The sequence below is a fragment of the Monodelphis domestica genome, chromosome 5 (assembly GCF_027887165.1).
Source record: "Monodelphis domestica isolate mMonDom1 chromosome 5, mMonDom1.pri, whole genome shotgun sequence".
Classification (NCBI taxonomy): domain Eukaryota; kingdom Metazoa; phylum Chordata; class Mammalia; order Didelphimorphia; family Didelphidae; genus Monodelphis; species Monodelphis domestica.
In genome coordinates, this window is record NC_077231.1 from 49705184 (window position 1) to 49727355 (window position 22172).

Below are 22172 nucleotides of genomic sequence, written 5' to 3' on the forward strand. Positions count from 1 at the left end.
TATTATCTCATATCTATCAAAATGGATAACATGACAAAAAAGAAAAATGATGAAGTTGGAGGTGATGTAGGAAAATTGGGACAGTAATATCCTGCTGGTGGAGCTGTGAGCTGATACAACCATTCTATAGAGCAATCTGGAACTATGGCCCAAAGGACTATGAAACTTTGTATACCCTTTGACTGAGCAATACCAATTACTAAGTCTCCATCCCAAAGAGATAGATAAAAAGAACCTACATATACAAAAATATTTATAGAAGCTCTTTCCTGTCAAAGAACAGGAAACTGAAGCAATGTTCATCATTTGGTGAATGGCTGAACAAGTTCTATACGTTTGTAATGGTTTATCCTTACCCATAAGAAATGGCAAACAAGATGATCACCAAAAAAACTTGGAAAGACTTCTAAAAAGTGATATAAAGTAAAGCAGAGTAAGGAGTACATTGTACATAATAAGAACACTAATATAGATGATGAAGTGTGAATGAATTGACAGTTATCAACAAGGCAAGTATTTAGGACAACTCCAAGAGACTTATGACAAGAAAAGGATATCCAACACAAAAATCTGAATTTAAATTGAAACATACCATTCTTCCTTCATTAACTTTTCTTTAGTGTAAGCAATCTGTTGTCTTTTACAACATGGTGAAAATGGAAATATATATTATGGGATAATATATATATGACCTATATCTTATTACCTGCCTTGTTGAGGAAGGGTAAGTGGGAGAGATAGAGAGAACATGGCTTGCAAAATATAAGAAATAAATATTTTAAAATTGTGTTAATATGTTATCTTGAAAAATTTATTCTAATTTAAAAACGCATGCATGCTTTATATTCCCTCTCCCACAAGGAGGTGGAAGAATGATCAGCATTCTTAGAGCACATGACAGGTCAGAAATCTATAGGGATGTTTTTAGAACAAGCAGATATCAATTTACTGAGCATCAGTCAATGCTAATAAGAGATGTGTGCTATTGTTAAAAGTAACTGAAAGTAATTTATCTCTAGCTGGGGCTTATGCTTCTAAGCCTTGGTTCTTTTACCTGTAAGATAGCTATACAAAATGATCTTCAAGGTCCCCAAAATGTTATTATTTTAACATATTTAAATTATATTTATTATTATTTAAATAGTATGATCCTATAAACAGAGCCTATGGGCTGCTCCTACTTGGAGAAAGGAAGAGGAAGAAAATACATGATGGAAAATAGAGCTGCAGTATCATGGAAGTCAAAAGGAAAGGAGTATGTCTAATTCAGTTCAATATGCTATAGCATACCGTAACCCAAAATTCATCTCTCCTTTGCTCTCTGTGTTTCTTGTAACTTTGATTCATTCAGTAGTGACTATATTTTATGATTACCAGTCAGACAGACTCACCAGAGGAACCTTCATGAAAATATATGTTTTTGCAGTAGTGAGAAGTTTGGGGTCATAAAGGGAATGTAGCCTTGCAAATACCATGAAGCTAATCTCCTAAGGCATCTAGGTGGTGTAGTGGATAGAGTGTCTGGCCTGAAGCCAGAGAGATCTAAGTTCAAATCCGGCCTGAGACACTTACTTAGCTGTATGACCCTGTACAAGTCACTTACCCTGATTGTCTCAGTTTCCTCATGAGTTGGAGAAGGAAATGGAAAGCCCTTCCAGTATCTTTCACAAGACACCCCTCAAATTGGGTCACAGTGAGTCTGAAGCAACTGTCATTTGTCCCCAACCATGTAGAACATGAGAACCTCTGGATCTGGGTCATTTCCCTAAGTGAAACTTTAGTGTTCTCTCTTTTGTTATGGTAGCTTCAGCTTCCCCTATTAACACTTGTTCTCCAGAGGCAGCTAGAATAGAACAGATTTTTATTAGCTCAGGAAAAGAAGAGCTCATACTCAACCACTACTGCATTGAGACTCTCTCTTACCTTCCCAGGACCTTAAGTATTCCTCTTGTTACTTATAATACTCTAAGCAATTGGGAGGACAAGCTGTGATCCAGGATGCAGTGAAGGACCTTCACTTCTTCAGTGTCTGACTGAACTCTCAGCATTCCATAGAGCTTGCTTGAGCAGCCTTCATGGCGGTTGGAACAAGTTGTTCTCACCTTCTCATTCTACTGGAGAAAGTCTTCACATTTGTGGAGTAGCTATTTCCCTTAATTTGCCAAAGGGTTAAGGAATGCTGGTCACTTTAGACCTTGTTTAGTTGGTCAATAGAGGCCTTTTAATTGGGATGTGGCCTCTGTGTAGGCTACAGCTTCTTAGCCATAGGTGGGAGTTGGGTAAAAGGTAGACACCAAAGGTCAATGAACAGCCCTGGAAAGAACTTTGCAAGCCCTGCTGGCACCAGAGGTGTTAGTCCTCCTGCTACTAGATTTAGATAACTGAAAGAGAGAGTGAGGCTGATGAATTTGTGCAACTCTGCCTCACTTACATCCAACTCATGGGCAAGTCAAGACATCACTCTTTTGATGTCAGTTTTGTTTTGTTTTTTTTTTTTAATTCAAAAATAAAGTATGAGCAACAACTCTAAGTCCTGGAATGTGCCCACTCCACCAGTGGGGGAAAAAGTCTCAGAGGTTTAATAGCAGGTTCTGATGCCACTTCCTCTGATGAGCTATTGCCTTTCCTTGAAGATATATATATATATATATATATATATATATATATATATATATATATGTGTGTGTGTGTGTGTGTGTGTGTGTGTGTATGTATATTTCTCATGATTTAAAGTTCCATACCAATTGTGACTCCTTGTGAGGGGGAAAGACTGACATTGAACCTTTATAATGTCAAAATTCTGAGAGTTAAGATATTCTCCATGCTTTGAAGAGCCACTGCCTCACTCTCAGCCCTCCACCCCCCCCAGGGTGGCATAAAGCCCCTATAATTTACAGCAGCACCCTTAGTGGAGTTCTGAAAGGGAAAAATCACTTGAGTTTTGTTCCTCTGTGACTCATTGCTCCCTTGATGGCTTCCTTCTTTCCCTTTGCCTTTTTGCCCCCCATTCTCTTGTCACTGCCCTGTTTTTTACAGACCTCAGGATGCTTTCTAGCCATAACTGATTCCCTTTGCTCTCAGCTAACACTAATCCTTTTTACAAGTCCATTATATATGCTTTATTTTAGGGTAGCTAAGTGTGCAGTAAATAGAGGCTGGACTCAGGAAGATTTGAGTTCAAATCCAGCCTCAAGTGTGTACTAACTATGTGATTTTGGTCAAGTCAATTAACTTCTGTTTGCCTCATTTTCCTCATCAAAAGGGGGTAATAGTAACTTGCCTCCCCCCAGGTTGTTGTGAGGACCAAATGAAATAATTATAAAGTGCTTAGCACAACATCTGGCACAAAGTAAGTGCCATATAAAAGTTAGCATTATTGTTAATTATTAGTTATATATTCTTTCTAAGAGATCCTGCCAATTTGGGGCATCTGGATCGGAATCCTTACTGTATGCATTATAAATTTTCCACAACTTTTTCTTCTGTATAACAACACCTCACAGACTTTCCTTTCGTGCAAAGTTGTGCCTCAAGTGGCTTGGGAACAACTCAACATTGATTTAAACCATGCATTTTATCAGTTTTGTTTATTGTCTTAGCACCGAAATTTAATTAGGCTATTTTCAGATAGAAAAAACATGATTTGTTGATGGGATCCAAGCTCATAAATTTTTTCTCATGTTAGAACCTGTGTGAATTTGCATTCCTTTGGCATAAACTTTGAGAATTCATCATTTTCCAGACATAATAAGACATTAGAGTATAAGTTTTTGAAGTTGCTTGACTAATTGACATTAACTTACATATTTATTTTGACCTCATATAACTTTTTAATCACCATATTAAACATAATATGATCTTTTATTCATCATATTTCTCAATCATCACTATGATTGAGAAGATGTAGTTCACTATAGATTATTATAAACAAAGTTTTCCTATTCCTTTCTCATTTTTGGGTAAAGGATTTTCTCTATATGTTCATAGACCATTCACATAAAGAAGTTTTTTTAGTTAGTTTGTTTATTTTTAGGAATAAGCAAATAGAGCTATGAGAGAAAAGCTTTTGTTATCTTCTCAGATATCATTTGGGTATTATGATAGTTTCTGATTTGTTGCATTCATTTGAAATCTCTTTGCACTATTTTGAAAATCAGTACTTTGAGTGCCTTTAAAATTTTGTTTCTTCCAGCAGAGATTCATTTTGGCTAGATCGATTTCCTGACTTCATTATTATGAATGCCATTTCCCTTTCTTTTCATAGCTGACTAAATATTTTGATATTCCAGTAAAAATATGGCAGTTTTGCAATCAGCAATAATGAGAACGCAGGTCATTACACAGGTCTGTTTCTTTTCACATCTATTTGTTGTCCTCATTTTTGATATTGATTTCTGTCCTCATTTCTAATACTGACTAATTGACAATGAATTCCCTGGATTTAAAACAACTAGAAACATAAATTATCCTTCAAACCTTGCTTCATCAAGTCTGTAATTTATTTAAATAACACCCATGTTTTATTTTTATGAATATATTTTAAATTAACTTTCTCTAGGGTATTATATAAGTATCATAGACTTATTCTTCAAAAATATTTTTTTAGTTGCCAAACATTTCTTTCTCCTCACCTCTCAAACTTCTTAAAAACAAAGAAATAAAAAGATATGGAAACTATGAATCATATGAGCATAGTCAAGGAAACAAAAGTCTCATGTTAACCACATCCAAAAATGTGTTTCTCATTTTGAATATTTCATCATCATCTCTATCTTCAGGTGGGCAGCATTCTTTAGTACTATGGAATCATTATATCTTTAAGAAATTTTAGGTCTTTTGAAACTTTTTAAAAATAATATTGATGCTGGAGTATTTTCTCCTGGTTCTCATTTCACTGTGAATTAGTTCATATAATTTTGCCATGACTCTCTGAAACCATCTCACATTTCCTTCTTCATTTCTTAAGATTTCAATAATACTCTATTATATTTATATACTGTAATTTATTCAGCTATTCAATAATTAATGGTTCCTTCCAAAGTTTCCAGTTCTTTGTTACTACAGAAAAGCTGCTATAAGCATATGTTGTCCTGGAGGTACAAAGAGTAGTACTGATATATAGAGAGAGAGCTTGCAGGTTTTGTTACTTTGGAACACATAATTTCAAATAGTCTTCTAGAATGGCTGCTCTAATTCATAACCCTACCTACAAAATATTAGTGTTTTCCTTCAGCCTCTGCCATATATGCCACTTTTTAAATTGTCAGATTTGCCAACTTGACCCTAGAGTTGCTTTAATTTGTATTATTAGTATTTTAGTAGTAGTTTATTAGTAAGTATTAGTAATTTGGAATATTTTTTCATATAGCTGTGGTGACTTTTTATTCTTTGAGTACCTCTTGTTCATATTCTTATCAATTTGGGGTATGATACTTATTTTTAAAATTCTAATCAACTCCTTATATAACTTGGAAATGACACTTTTATCAAAGATATTTTTGCATTTTTTCCCTCACTTAACTGATTCTTCTTTAACGTTAGCTATATTGGATTAGTATGTGGGAAAACATTAGTTTAATCTATTTTAAATTTTCCATTTTATTTTCTTTCATATGCTCTTTCCTTTGTTTGGTCATGCACTTTCTAGCCACACATAGATCTGAAAGATAATTTCTTCTTTGCTTCTCTGACTTATTAATAATGAGACTATTTATGCCTAGATCATATTATTTGGAGTTTATCATAATCTAATGTGAGGTGTTGGTCAAAACCCCATTTCTGACATGTTCCTATCTAGTTTTCCCCGGAGGTTTTTTTTTTTTTGTTGTTGTTGTTTTAGCAGATAATGAGTTCTTACCCTAGTACCTGGGATCTTTGGGTTTTTCAAACACTACTGCACTTATTCTTAAAAATAATTCAAGTGTTCAGTGTCTTGGATTGAAATTTTTTAATAGCTTAGACTCTTTTTGTTTCATTTCTATGTGTTATATGCTTGGTAATTACCTTTTTTCCTTTCTACTTATTATTCCTGCAATAATATTATAAAGCTACAATTATGAAACCCTCAGATAACATTGATTGGTTCAGTAGCTATTAAAACAATAATTAGTATGTAGGACTATTGCCTTTTCTTTTAAAACAAAATAATATTGTTTTAATGATTTGAACCTAGTAACATTATTCATGTTGTTATGAGTCAACAGCAGGGAAATGAAATTACAAAAAAGAGACTATTGTTCACATCCAATGTAAACTCAAATAATTAAGTCCATGTTTGAAAGTGATGGAGTGAGTCACCTTCCTGTTCATCATGTAGTGTAGTAATTCCAGATCAGCTAGGATAAGAGTTGGATAAAGATAAACTTCTCTTGATTACTATTTAACTGCAATTTTCCATAAGGTAACCTACAACATGATATGTTTGGCTCCAATTATCAGGGTAGAAATTGCTTATGCAAATCAATGCAAGGCAATGAGGTGTGGAGAGGATATCATTATTATTGGTTGGTGCTCATGAAATTCTGATGACCTGAAGATAATGACAGCCACACCAAGAGAGGAATTATTAGCAATGAAAATATACACAGTTTCCTCCATTAGAATGGAAGGATACTATGTTAATGTGGGTTCCACTGATGATGTATCAGCACAGGTCTCCATTCACAATATAAATATCCATGCAGATCTCTTTTCATATACCTGCACACATACGTATCTGCAAATGAATGTGTCTTGGCGCCATGTTCCATGTTATAGCCAGAGGGTTTTCAAATTTATAATGATACACTGGGTATATAAATGAGAGGCCAAACCACCTGCCTGAGTGACCTAATAGGAAACAACAGAGTGTCTGTGAAAGGAGCTACTTTATCCTTTTTAGTCATTGTTGTTGTCATTCAGTCATTTTTAGACATGTCTGACTCTCCACAAGCCCATTTAGGTTTTTCCTGGAAAGACAGTGGGATGGTTTGCCATTTCCTTCTCTAGCTCACCTTATAGATGAGGAAACAGTCCAACAGAGTTAAGAGACTTGCCAAGACAGCTAGTAATTTTATGAGGCTAGATTTGAACTCATGAGGGTGAGTCTTCTTGATTCCAAGCCTAGCACTTTATCCACTCTGCCACCTCACTGCCCTAGTTTAAAATTTAGAGGACCTTTATTCAAATCCCAACTTTGCTGCTTTCTCTTTTGTATGACTTTGGACAAGTCACTTAACCTTTCAAGGTGTGAGTTTCCTTTTATGTAAAATGAAGGGGTTAGAAGATCACTGAGATTCCTTCCAGCTCTGAATCTACAAACTCTACACTACAGTTAATTTGGGGAGGCTTTTTTCAATGTTTCGCCTAAATAGTGGCCCTCTATGACATATCCAAGAGGGGAGAGAAGGTACAAACATTTACTTAATGCTTACTCTATGCCAGGCACTGTGCAATGCATGTTCTTATGTATATTATCTCATTTTATCCTCACAACACACCCGCCATTATTATTTCCATTTTTCACTTGAGAAAAAGGAGGCAAACTGAGGTGAAATAACTTGCCCAGGGTCACACAGGTAGTAAGTATTCAAGACTAGATTTGAATTCAGTTCTCTCTGACTCCATCCACTATGCTACCTTATAAAGGGATAGGAATTACATCTGTCCTTTCACAGATAAGAATAGGGAATTTCCAGGTGAAAAAACATCTTTTAGCAATGTCCATTAGCACCTTCTCCATAGCCTACAGCTTTAGAGAGTTATTTAGGAGCCTGAGAAGTTGTAACTTGCCCAGAATCACATAGTATGTGTCAGAAATGGTATTTGAACCAAGGTCATTCTAGTTTTAAAACTATTTCTCTATCCACTTCCACTATTCCATATGAGTCCTGCTTAATGTTTACATATTTAATCTTCAAGTACATAACGGCTGTTACGTAAAATAGCATGTCTTGCCATTGATATTACTTAACAATTCAGAATAGTTCATTGTCATCACTGGAGTGCTATCCATTGTCATGTTCTAGGTTATTTCCTTTAAAAAATGTGCACACATTCATTTCAAGTTTTATTTTTAGAGTTTGATTTAATCAAGAAATGACTACAAAGTTAAAATTAATTAGTGCATTTGGAGGGAAAGATTAAATTTAAATTAATGGAAATAACCTCTCTGGATTTGATAATCAAGGATTCTCATCTCAGGCAGATTAAAAAAAATTGTCAAATCTGTGTCTTTTTCTTAAAGGGTTAGCAGTTACCTGTGCATTTAGACCTTGTGAAATAGTCAAACACCTTACTGTTCATCTGTTCCTATCAAGTCATTTCTGTGGAATCATTATATTGGTGAAGGTGTTTATTAATTTCAAGCTGGAAGGGAATTATGAGATCATCAAGCCTGACCCTCTCCCTTTGCTGATGAGGAAATTAAGGCCCAGTGAGGTTGCATAGGGATCACACAGGTAATAAAGTATCTGAGGCAGGATTTGAATTCAGATCTTTCTGACTCCAAGCCCATTCCCATAGCCTATCTGCCTCAATATGCTTAGAGGTATCTCTGATAGAATATAAAGCACTCTGAATTCAGAGTAAATACACACACACATACACACACACACACACACACACACACACACACACACACACACACACCCCCTTTGTTTAATTGTTACCCTGCCACTTACTATGTTATGCTATCTATAGCCATGTTATCATAACTAAGGCACCTGCATTTCTAGGAATCTCAGTTTACTCATGCAAGCTGTTAGGTGACTTAGTAGATAGAATGTTGGTTTTGAAGTCAGGATGACCTGCAGGAAATCCAACCTCAGATACCTAGCTGTAGTAGCTATGTAACTCTAGGCAAGTCAAAACCTCTGTATTCTTCAATTTCCTCCATTGCAAAATGGGGATAACAACAGCATCAATCTTTAAGGGTGTTTTTGAGGATTTCTCTTCCCTTCTCTTCTCCCCTACCATTCCTTTCCCTTCCCTTCCCTCCTCTCCCTTTCCCTTCTCTCCCCTTTCCCCTCTCCTCCCCTCCCCTCTCTTTCCTTTCCCTCCCCTCTCCTTCCTTCCTATTCCCTTCCCTTCCCTCCCCTCTCCTCCCATCCCCTTCCCTCCCCTCCCCTCCCTTTTTCTCCCCTTCCCTTCCCTCCCCATCCATCCCCTCCCGTTCCTTTCCCTTCCCTTCCCTCCCCTCCCCTTTCCTTTCTTTCCCTTCCCTTCCCTTCCCTAATTCCACTGGATTTCATCGGATTCCATGTTGTTGCTATATCCTAAATGGGGACTTGGAGCCACAATGCTATTTACCTAGACGTGGGCAGTTGCCCAAGTAAGCATTGGGAGTTCGTTTCTCCAGTCTGTGATAAAATGAAAGCTATTCCTTGTGGTGTTGTGAGTGGTTGACAAAGACTGAATTCATGCCCTGTGCTACAGTCTGTACAACAGAAAATGTACTTAGCAAATTTGAATTATGGCGGAAATATCCCACGTTCCACAAATCCCCAGTAAGAGGAAATTCCTCCAGTTTCATCTCTGTGATGTAAATGAGGCCTTTGTCTATGGCCACCGGGTACCAGGAGATGATGAACATTCCCAAGGAAACCGGGACTTCTGACTAACAATCAAATATACTGTTTCCAATTTCCTTCTTGCCTTTGAAGTGAGGGAATTGTATATCCAACAGCCCGACTAAATGCCAGATTCATAGTGATAGAAATGGTGGCTCTGCAGAAAGGCAGTGGGGGAAGAGATGCTGCTTACAGTGTGAAGTGTAGGCTTCGTGCTTAAAAACGAGGGCTGGGAGGTCCCAGCCCCAAACTGGGACTGCATGGCAAACAAACTCAGCACTGAGTTGCTTTATTGGTTATTAGTTTGTAGGTCATCGCTCTGGAAGCAAATGCACATCATTTTTATAATAGGCAGCCTGTGCTGTGCACAGAGACTTCAAAGCCTCTCGAGAAGGGGCTCACACCTTTGGCAACGTGCCCCCCTTCTCTGGCCTTCCAGTGCTTTGGTCTTTTGGTGGCCCAAAGGGCAGCAATGGAGAATCAATCACATAAGCCAGAGCTGAATAAACATCAAACCAGGTCACAGCTGGACCAAGGCTGTTTCCCAGGGATTCCAATAGTAAACACACACACACACACACACACACACACACACACACACACACACACAGAGAGAGAGAGAAAAATACAGGCTATTCTGTCTTGGGTCCCCCATTTCCTGGGGATGTAGATATCTGTTAAAGTCTCATAAAGAAAAATATTTTAACATATTGCAGTGTGAGTTGATTGAGTTCTTTCTGCTCCTTTCTAACTAAGGAAAATTCATTTCTCTGAGGCTTCAAGATGAGAGGCAGATGGGCTATTTATTTCTCCCTTAAGTATTTCAGAGCAGATGCAGCTTTCTACGGAGCCAACAGGTCCCTTACATCAGCAATAGATTGACCTGCTGCAATAAAGGAAGAGAGTTCACTGGGGATTTTCTTTTAGAAATTAGTTATTAAACATTTTTCAGGTGCCTACTATGTGCCAGACACTGTGCTGAGCCATGGAAAAATAAAACTATTTTCCCTTTAATTCCCAAAGCATTTATGAGGTGCTGATCATATGCTAGACATTCTGTTAGATGCTAGGGATGCAAAGTCAACAAAGCAAAAACCAAACCAAACCCTCTGTTTTCTAGTAGCCCACATTCTATTGGGGGAAGTGGAGGGCAGATAGCATGCATGTTGTTGTAGCTGAGATATTCAGTCATGTCCAACTCTTCGTGAACCCATGGATCATGGCTTTCCATGGAGTTTTCTTGGCAAGGATATTGGAGACTTTTGCCATCTGCTTCTCCAGTGGATCCTTTTGTCAGGTAATCAGAGGTTAAGCAACTTGCCCAGGGTCACACAGCTAGGATGTGTCTGAGGTTGAACCCAGGTTTTCCTGACTCCAGGAGGGATGATTATATGTAAATAGATGATTAAATAGAAAATATAAACAAACCAACATATGACAGAAAGGTACTAGCAACATGGAGGATTAGGATAATTTAGCATTTGTACCTGGGGGAAAAAAGTGTTTATTACATTTGCTTTGGTGAGTTTCCTATCGGAGATGGTCCTTGAAGAAAGCTAGACTGTATAAACTACAAGTGAGGAAGGAATCCACACTACTACCAGAGGAGAGCTTTTACCAAGGGACAAAAATGGCAGATGGATGTGGTATAAGGAAAATAGCAGCAGGCTAATGTCTCTGGAAGGAATCACTGCCCTCCCTGCGATCATTTTAAAAAATAGTATTATTTGGTGAATTAATTAAAAACATGTTATAGGTGAATCTCAGTTACATTTTATTTGGTAATTTTAATTAAAAAATATCATCAGCATCTCAGTGTCTTCCCTCTTTGTATTAATGCAATTTCTGCAAATGGAGATACTTAATCAAATTCAGAAATGTGTCTCAGTTGTTGAATTGGTAATGATTTAGCTTGGGAATTATAATTAATGATTTATATTCTTTCAGGATTATTTAACCATTCACAAATATGGCAACGCAGCCAGAAATGATCTATGGAATACACTGTCAGAGGTAAAGTATATTTCTTTTATGGGACACCAAACCCTACCTTTGTATTCTTGTGGATATGTGTGATGTTCAGAGGAGACTATGCTTTATAATATTAATTGGATCTCTAGTACTCTTCACCATTTCTGCCTTCCTTTTCCTCAGGCTGCCTTTAATGTTTTTGCTTGTCAATAACCTCTGGCCAGGATACATAATGCCACCTAAACCCTCTGTACTCAAAATACCCATAATAATGAAGTGTAGATAACTTTCCCATCAGTGTAACTAGACACTGAAATGGGGTTTTGGTATGGAAGTACCTGGCATAGTAAAGACAGAATTGTTGGAAGTTTCAACATCAGCTGTAATTGTGGGTTGGAATTATATATATATATATATGTGTGTGTGTGTGTGTGTGTGTGTGTGTGTGTGTGTGTGTGTGTGTATTATGCATAACCCAGTGCAATTGCTTGTCAACTCTGGGAGAGGGGAGAATGAAGGGAGGGACACAACATGGAAAAAAATTTAAAAATAAAAAATTTAATAGACAAAAAGAATCAGATGTAATCTAGTAGGTGGATGGCAAATGTTTCATGCTCTATTAGAGAAACTGAAGTTACTTAACACTGATACTTGAGTTCCTCCCTGCACCAACAATAAAACTTCTGTTTTATCTTCCATCACATTAAAACATTAATTTTCACAAAGTCATTTTATGCCTAAGATGGATGGAAAGCCTTCCCCTAGGTTAAAGAAAATTAATTTTACTAGTACATGTTGGCATCACTGATTTTGAATTTAAAATGTACTTTGTAGAGGTAAACACTTAAAGTGGCTAATTTGTTAATAGTTCTTTAATAAATTAGCTTTTTAAAATCTCTTTTTTTATAGGCTTTACGAAAGAATGGAAAATATGTAAATATTCAAGAAGTGATGGATCAATGGACTCTCCAGATGGGTTATCCTGTCATCACCATCTTGGGAAATGGAACAGTTGACAATATAATAGCCATTACCCAGCAACATTTTATTTATGACAGCAGGACTAGAGTTAAGACTCCTGAGTTTGGAAACAACAGGTAAGAAGTCTTTTTGAAAGAACTGAAAATTTCAAAAGTTGAATACATGTTATAAATTATAAAAGATAAGCTAATTTCTAAATGAAATCAGTAATATAACTGCTTTGTTTTGAATAATGCTCTTTTCCTCTTCTCTTGTTAATGGAAATTCCATAGAAAATAATTTAGTGATACACTTAAATGATTTTACTTTGAAAGTCAACTAGGTGGTCCAAGATGTATAGCACTAGACCTGAAATTGAGAATACCTAAGTTCAAATCTAGTCTCAAATGCTTACTGCCTGTATGATCCTTGGAAAATCACTTAAAACCCATCTATCTCAGTTTCCTCAACTATAAAATGGGTATAATAATAGCACCTACTTCCCTACTAGACTATTATGAGGATAAAATGAGATTATATTTGTTAAATTGGTGGTAGGAGCATTATAAAGTCTTGTTTCTTTCCCTTTCCTCATTTGAAAATTCAGGATTATTTGAGGATTGATTATTTTGTTTGTAGAAAGTCCTGTTGTTTAATTCTCCTCTTTTACCCCTCCCCCTTTATATCAATTGGTCCAATGATAATTTTAAAAGTGAATCCTTGGAAAGAAAGATAAAATAATCTAGAGACCAGGCAATTCTACTACTTGCAAATAGCTTTGGCAAACAAGTTTGATGGGGAAAAGAGATTGAAATTTAGTTATAAAATAAAGCGCTTAGATTAGATTATCCATGCTTGCTCCCTTTATCTTTGAAAATTAAGAGCTACCAGTAGCTGAGAGACTTGGAATACGCATTAAATGTAATTTATTATCTCTAAGAAAAATGAAAATCATCCCCAGTAGGCTAGCTCCAAGATCGGCTGTGTAAGGGCAAGCAATCAAGAGATTCATGGTTGTTTTCTTGTGTCTGAATTTGGAAGAAGGCTTAGGAAAGAAGCAGGTTTTAAATCATTGCTCAAATAGATCAGACTTCAACAAGTTGTTCCCAGGAAGCAAACTGTACAGATTAGGCATGCTTATATGCAAGGCTTTCTTAATGCATTTAGCATGATGATCTGCCAGGCAGATCCTTCTACGCACTCTCATGTATAGCTCAGAGCCACTATACTTAGCGATTGGACTCTCTTCTAAAGGAAGAGCATTTTAATTCTCTGGCTAAAGCAAAAGTTTAGCTCAGTATCAAGGAATTGCTGGACAGCAATTTTCCATGTAGAGATACATCATCAGGATCTTTGCTTAGGTTCAGACCTTAATGTTACCCTAATCATCTCCCCCTATTTCTGAACTCTTGCTGGTACTAATATTTGATAACTGCTTAATCCTTCCATCTTGCCTGCCTGCCTGCACTCCTAACTTATTATTTACCCTGGTCAGAGTTATTATTATTATATTCTAAGATAAACTGAAAGAAGGATTGAAAATGGAATGCTTTGTTCTGAACTTTTCTTGCTGCATGTCCATTCTCTTGACTACTTGCCTGTTTCCATACTCCAGGTCTGGTTTGTGTGAGATATCCCAAGAAGTAGGAAAGTAGCTTCTGGGTCATATTTGGTCATGTGGTTCAAGATCTCCTGGAAAATTTTGCTGAGTATTTTGGGCATTATGATCTAAAATTAAACTTGCAGTTACTCTTAATTGCAATTATTTTTTTGTTCCAACAAATTTTATACAAATACAATGAATGAAACATCTCTTCCTTCTAAGGAGAGAGACAACATGCCCATGTATATTAGCAACACAAATAAATATAAACAAATACGAAATACCAAAATGTAGTTTTGAGGGCAAAAACTAGCATCTGGAAGGGTCAGAAAAGGTTATATATAGAAGAGATTATTTCTATGTGCTAATTTACTCTTCTCCCCTATTTGGAATGGATTTCTCACCAATTTCTAGTTGTTGAAGTCCTCTGAGATCTGATTCAGATGATGCCCCTTCCAAGAAATCTTTCGATCAGTAGGTCAATGAGCATTTATTAAGTATTTTCTATGTGCCAGACACTGTAGTAAGCATGTTACAGAGGAAGGCAAGTAAAGTTTTTCTGTTCCTAAGGAGCTCACATTATAATGAGTCAACATGCAAATAAGTCTGCATATACATTCTTAATAGAATATACTTAGGAAGTAATCTCAAAGGGAAGGCATCATTACAATGGGAGACCATGGAAGGGGGGAGGTGTTGGTCAGAGTTTTGGGGTGGGAAAAAATGGCCTTTTGCAGATAAAAGATTTGAGCTCAGGTATAAAGGAAACCAATGAATCTCCAAGGCAGAGATCGGTGGATCATCCATGAAAAGCCATGTATTTGGAAGATGGAGTGCCTATCCACTGAGCCACTTACCTGTGCCAAGTACCTTATAGTCTAATAATAATATTCTAATGGTAGATACATAAACATAAATAGGTTTATGTGGTATAAGTATCTTCAGATATATAAACTGATAAAAGTCTTCCAGAATCACATAGCTGGTGTTGGAGCTAGACCATTGAACTCTAAGATTAATGATTTAATTCCTGTATATTGCTGTCAGGAATTTAGCATGAGACTGAGTAGTTCCCTTCCCATATGGACACACTGCATATTTAGCAAACAGGCTGCTAAGGTTGTAACAATATACATGATTAGTTATGACTCAGAATCAATTCTTCACCTCTTTGTATAATCTCCTAGATCTTTAATATACAATGTAAGAAATTGATTTTGCACTAAAATTAACTTCCCCTATCTTTCAGAAATCCTTCAAATTGTGTATGCATTTTCAACCCAGTAATATAATTCATCCTCTCTTCTTACTTTCTCAACTAATGGTGATTAGCTTATTAATAAGATTTGCCTTATAAAAATACTGCACAATATTAACTTTTTTATGATGATGTATTTAATTAGTTTGTTATTTTCCAGTTTTTAAAATTTTATTAACATGCTTTGTTTTTCTCATCACCTTAATTCCCAAATTTATCCTTATGACAAATAAAAGAAAAAAAAAGTAATCTAGCAAACCAAACATCAATATCTAGCATTATGTATAATGCTCTCCTCTCCAAAAAAAAGTTGATGGAGTTTATAATTGGGAGTGGACAGACATTATACTGGAAAGAAATATAGGCTTAAAATGAGAACACCCAAGCTCAAACCTGATGCAGACACAGATGAAGATGTGCTACATTCAGCAAATTATTTTCCATCCTTCAGCCTTAGTTTCCTCATCTGTAAAAGAGGGAGTTGGGGTTGGTAGCCTTTGTCATCCCTTCCAGCTCTAAATATATGATCTTTTCAAACACCTACATGCAAGGCACTCCAAACCAGCAAGCAGTAATTTTCCAACAAAGCAACGTCCTAGGTGCTGAGGATAAAAAGACAAAAAAAATGAACTCTAGTCCCTGACCTCCAGGAAATCACATTCAATGGAGAAAATATGAAAGGGAAGTAAAAAACAACCTGATGACTAATGACTTGGGGATCAGGGAAGGTTCACCAAAGGCAGTAGCAATCAATTTGTACTTGTTAAGGAAACAATGGATTCTTGGCCAGAGAAGTGAGATGGGGAGCCCATTCTGAGCATGGGATTAAGCCTATACTAAGGCAAGTCTGAAGGAGATGGTTCATTAGCTAAATATGGCATGTAGGCTGCAGATAGATAGATACATGGCCATGCACCAGAAGTTTGAGATATTAAGTTCTTTGTTTTAGATTTCTTTTTTAAAAGGAAGGTAATGATACAAACAGCAGACTGTTAAGGCAGGTAACTAACATCACTGGAAGGACTTTATTGAGTCCTGTAGTCTAAGAATTCTTCTCATCAGGCCACTCAGATTTTCCTCCTAAAGAATATAAGAAATTTCGGGGCCATTTTCACAAAGCCTGTTATGAGGCTTCATTCAAATCTACCCCCTTGTTTTAAGGCTTTGTGTTTACATTCAAAGAATGTCAGCCTGTTGTCAGAGTGTGCTTTGTTTAAAAATCTCCAATGACGCATGCATTGATCTGTTATATATAAACTGGAATCTAACATATGCATGAATCTAATCATCTAGTAATTTGGGGGGCATAATAGTAAATTAAAAACAAGTCTTTGGGTATTTTGAAATTCTTTTGAAGCCACTAATATTCATGTGGGATTTAAGATGCAAAAATATAATCCATTTTCATTTTGTTAATCTCCTTTTCAATACAACCCAGTGTTGTCTTGGGCTGACTTTCACTGCACAGCAGCCCAGCATCTTCACTCTGCTGTCTTCTGAGTCTTCCAGCCTTTTAAACCATGATAGCAAAGAATATCATTGTCATGTAGTCATTATATTTTAAATGTATTTTATGAAAACTGCAAATAATTGTTGCCTGAAAAATTCTGAAAAAACTCAATTTGATGTCCCTCAAACATCCAGTCCTTCAAGAACACATGCATATGGAATCTGGCTATGCTTGCTAACTGACAGTCTTGAAAATTGTCCGTTAGGAAAGCCTGGAATGGTCTACATGTGCCCATGGGACCCACATAATGTAATTGTTAGAAATCATATAATGCAAAATGTGTGCTTTAAAACACTTATGGTCCCTGGATTTATATAATCCAAATACTGTATAATTAACTGATTTGCATCTGAACAGCTACTTGATGCAGTGTCTCCTGTTTAGAAAATGTCCTTAAATTATAAGGTAGTTGCTGTAAACAACACATAGGTATGGTTAAAGATCTTGTTTTCCCTCTGTGGTTTAGGCAGTGTTATTATGACTTGGAAGAGAGGAGCCTGCCAGTTTTTATTATAATCTCTTTAATTTAGTTATTTATAGGAATAACAGCTTATATAGACTCGAAATGAAAGGTTGGTTTCTGGTAGGACTTAATGATATTCTTTTAACATCATTACACAAATGGCAATTGAAGTTCAGGAATGAAAGAAGTATTTTTGGAGGCAATGCAGTATGGTGGGGAGTGGCCAAGATTAAGAACATGGGTGTGCTCACCCCATCATTTGCTACCTATGTAACCTGGGACCAATGACCCATTGGAGACCGATGCATTTCATTACTTTTCTTCATTGAAATTCAGTTTCCTCCTCTACAAAATGAAGCAGTTAAGCTAGAGGATATCTGTCAGATCCCTTCTCTATCTACAAGCTTATAAGCCATTTGGATGGTACTTCAAAAAGAACTGTGCTCTGTGTGTGTGTGTGTGTAGCAACTTTGAATAGGCTCCTATTTATCTTTCCAATACTTCTTTACACTAACAATTCCTTCTAGGGTCTCAGAGAAGCTTGGTGTTAGTGAGGTGGACAATGAGTGTTGAAATTCATTTTTACCTGTAATTTTACTGACCAAAATTAGTTTGGATCCTAATTTTAAGTTCTTATCATAGCCCCCAAGATGCCCATTTTCGATACAACATGGCATAGTAGCTAAGAGTTCTTGAAGCCAAGAAGAGTTGGGTTCAAATTCTATCGCTGACTTTTATACTATTTCCATATTGTTTTGTACATCGGTCATTTAACTTCTGAATGCTCCTAGAAAAATCTCCATGACTCTAAATTATAGACTTTACATTAGAGGGCAAGTCTCCACATCAGAAATCCCCTATAGAGATGAAATTGTTGGTCTCTCCCCTTCCTCATTTTCTCTCTGACTAAATTAAAAAAAAATTTACCCTGACCACAAATTTAGCACCATTTTACCTTACCCTCTAATCCCCTTGATGGTTGTTGGTTTGGAAATTCCCTTGGGAATCTGATTTAATCATTCGATTAACTGGTTATTTAATTATAAAAAATTGCCACAAATATGTTTTGGAGAAAGTATTATTGTTGAAAAGGATAGAGGTCAAACAAATCTTAGACCTAACACAGGGTAATCATTCTCTTGCTTTCCTTACAATTAGTCCCTGATAGTTACTGGGCACCCAGGGGAAGCCTCTGCTATGAGATGCTTAGGGACACGCACTGAAGAAGAGACATGATCCTTGCCTGTCAGAGTTTTAGGATCAACAGAGGTCATTGTTGCATCGTATTACAAAGTATTAAGCATGGCCTCCTTTTTTTGTCCAGTCCTACACACAGTAGGCACTCAATAAATATTTGTTAATAAAGGATGTTATTTTCGAATCCCATTTTAACTTTCTGCAATAGTGAAAGCAGTGGGTGGAGGATTATAATGAGTCTCTCTGCAATTTTCTGTTTGGACTTTTTACATTACAGAAACCCTATTATTTTTTAGCCAGAATGGGATGCTGAATGGCAGCATGGGTCAAGTCTTATTGCCCTAGGCTGTGCCTTTGAAAAATTGCTCCAAAGATATGACCTGATTTTTTCATTGTGCTGGGATATTATTGTATCTTATATGATTTAAAAGAAGTGGCCCTTTACTGAGGGCCCAGAAAGCCTTCCTTAAAAAATAAAACAAAACCAAAACCAAAATGAAACCAAAAAATGATTATTTTCATTGAGTCTTACCTGTATTTATTTTAAAAGGATTTGACATATAATTCAGTCTAGGGACTTTCCGCAATACCCAGTTTTCTAAAGGACTTTCCTGTCAGAATATAATGTGATTATCTCTACTATCCTGAAATCAATTTTTTTTCCTGAAAACTACAACTAGAAATTAACCTAATGGTGTAAGATATTTCAATATGGAAGAGTAATGGTCAACTGTGGAAGACCAATGAAGAAACAAACCATAGATGGTAAAAATGATCATATGAAATATATGTTAGGAACTAATAGACAGCATTATAAAGATGGTCAGTGCATTTCTTTGCTTTTGTGAAAGGTGATTTGGCCATGCCTCAAGATGAAAGACAAAATGTGGCAACTAGACTTTTTTATCCAGAAGCTGGTACTATCTCAGTCTTTAGGTTTTATGTTTATCTTTGTTGGGTAACATATAAGTGACTAACTTCTATGCCACTCTTGATCTGGAAAATAGAGATAATAGCCTTCTCATTGAATTTTATGAGAAATAACCAATAAGACATATTGAAATTTTATGGAATTGGTGTTCATCTCTGAATTCTGTAAGTTGATAAGAGAATTCTGAACAGGAATTTGAGAGACTCATTTCTATTTATTGTTTGTTTCAATAATTGTATGGAAGTGGGTGCTATATGGTGTTGATCAAGTTCATGGAACTGAAGTCAACTCATTTGTGCTCTTGTCAAATGGAAATCTATCATTTGCAAGACAGATGCCTTCATCGTTTTTATTGACTTCTTAGAAATTAACTTTAATTTTAAAATCAGCATGCAACTATCATGTTTTATTGCCCACTTCAAGGGCTAAGAATTTCATCATTGTGGGGATAGTCCCTATAATATTACCTGACTTAATTTGGGGATATGCTGGAGCCACCTCATACCCATTCATAAGCACCAGTTGTTAAATCTTTTAAAAGAAAGAAGTTTTGAGGCAGTTGGGTGGTTCAGTGGATTGAGAGCCATGCATAGAGATGGGAGGTCCTGGGTTCAAATTTGGCCTCAGACACTTTCTAGGTGTGTGATCCTGGGTAGGTCAATTAACTCTTTTGTCTTGGAACCAGTACACAGTATTGAGTCTAAGACAGAAGGTAAGGGTTTTTTTTAAAAAAAGAAGTTTTATTAATATTTTTGTTTCTTACATCATAATAGTTATCTCCACTATTCCTACCTTCTACTAGAGCAACGGTTCTGAACCTCTGAATTTGTAGCAATGAGAATACATAATGCATATCAGGTATTTACAGTCTGAATCATAACTGTAGCAAAATTGCAGTTTTGAAGTAGCCACCAAAATCATTTTTTGGTTTGGAATCACTGCAACATGAGGAACTGTATTGCAGGGTCACAGCATTAGAAAGGTTGAAAACCACTGTACTAGAGAAACATCCCACATAAAATAACATTTTTTTAGGGAGGAAAAAAATCAACACAAATGATCCATACATAGAATAGCCCCAAAACATATAATGTATAATATTTTTGGTTCTCTCACCTCTATGAATGAGTGGGTTGGGGCATCAATTGTTAAATGTTCATTATGAGCATTTGTACCTTGGAAATCAGCAAATGATACAAATCAGGGCTTGCTTTCTGATTTTACCGACTGTCTAAACTTAGAAAGTAATGGAGAATACTCAAAAGTATCATATATATTTGGAGAACTGGTTATTAAGCATTTGTCAGCACACCCTCAATTGTAGGTTTTTAGATTTGCAAAGAATCTTATAAAAATGATCTCATTCGAGTCTCACCACAACTTTCTGAGGGTCCCCAGTTTATAGAGGATGAAATTGAATTCCAAAGGAGTTAAATGATTTGATATCCAAAAGTGGAAAGGGTAGGAATTGAACCTATTCATTTCTCACCTTGAAGCTGGACAGTTCAACCCAGTGACTTTCCCCCTTGAGGCTTGGGTTGATGGAACAGGTCAGAAGTTGCTGTTTACAGAAAGAAAACTCCAAGAACATGAAATAAAAAGAAATCATTAACCTCTCTAAATTGGGCAGCCAACATTAATCCTGGGACTTGTACTTAAGACTTTTGCAGCTCAATGGAAGATAACTAACCAGCTGTGATGTGCTGGCATCAGCTTTGAGGAGCAAGAAGCCAATGCATGCCACATCCAGAATACCACCAGAGCATATTGTTTTAGTCTTCCTAAATGCTTTAGGATTGAAATTAATATCCAACACTCCAAGAATTATATTTTATAAAGTTTATTAATAATCATTTGAAGTAGAAGGAATAAAAGGGAAATGGAAATTTTTTAAAAAGCCTAATCATTTAACAAAATTAAAACTATTGAGCAAAAACTCTCCTGGCATTCACCCATGCAATCTCCACCAAACCAATCAGAGCAAGAGAGAGCAAGAGGCGGGGCTACACCAAACGTATATCCCCCCCTATGTTAGCACACAATGTGAGCAAGAAAGTGGAATGCTTGGAATCATAGTTTAGGGGTACAGAAATTAATTGCACAATACTCTTTTGATCTTTTTACTTAGTTCCTCTAACTGGCATGAATCACCTTTGACTTTGACTCTTCTTTTTTTAACACAAATTCTATCTAAACCAAGCCCTCAGAAAATGTAGATGGTTGTTGTTATTGTTTTCTTAACATGTATCCTTTATTTTACAGTTACCTATGGCAGATTCCATTAACTCTTGTAGTAGGAAATAGGAGCCATATCTCATCAGAGACAATTATATGGGTGTCTAACAAATCAGGTAAAGATATCTTTCTTCTATGGATTTATGTGTGAACTGTTCCTCTAGGTTTGAGTCTGGATAACTATTTAGGTCCTCTAAGTGTGGGCCCAACTGTTGTATAAGAAAGAAAAGATAAATTTTAAATGGGGAGAAAAAGGAAGGAAACCATCTTTGTCTACTAAATTAGAGGGAACAATGAAGAGAAAATGCCCTTAAATCAATAAATTTTTTTATCATCAATTTTTTAAATCAATAAATGTGTTGACTGTACATGAGAGGCAGCATTGGGTAGTGAGATAGATAGACAGCCTTGGATTCAGCAAGATCTAGGTTCAAATCTTCTTTGGAAGAATACTAGCTAGGTGACCAGAGGCAAATCACTTAACTCCAAAGTTTCC

General features: G+C 36.3%; 1 protein-coding gene across 1 annotated transcript in view; it reads left to right on the top strand.

The window, feature by feature from the left end:
* Window positions 1-22172, top strand: part of TRHDE (thyrotropin releasing hormone degrading enzyme) — a 463529-nt gene that overhangs the window by 321939 nt on the left and 119418 nt on the right. The window contains exons 8-10 of the mRNA XM_001370518.5: window positions 11496-11561; window positions 12429-12616; window positions 21704-21792. Coding sequence (XP_001370555.4) covers window positions 11496-11561; window positions 12429-12616; window positions 21704-21792 — 343 coding nt within the window. The remainder of the gene's footprint in view (window positions 1-11495; window positions 11562-12428; window positions 12617-21703; window positions 21793-22172) is intronic.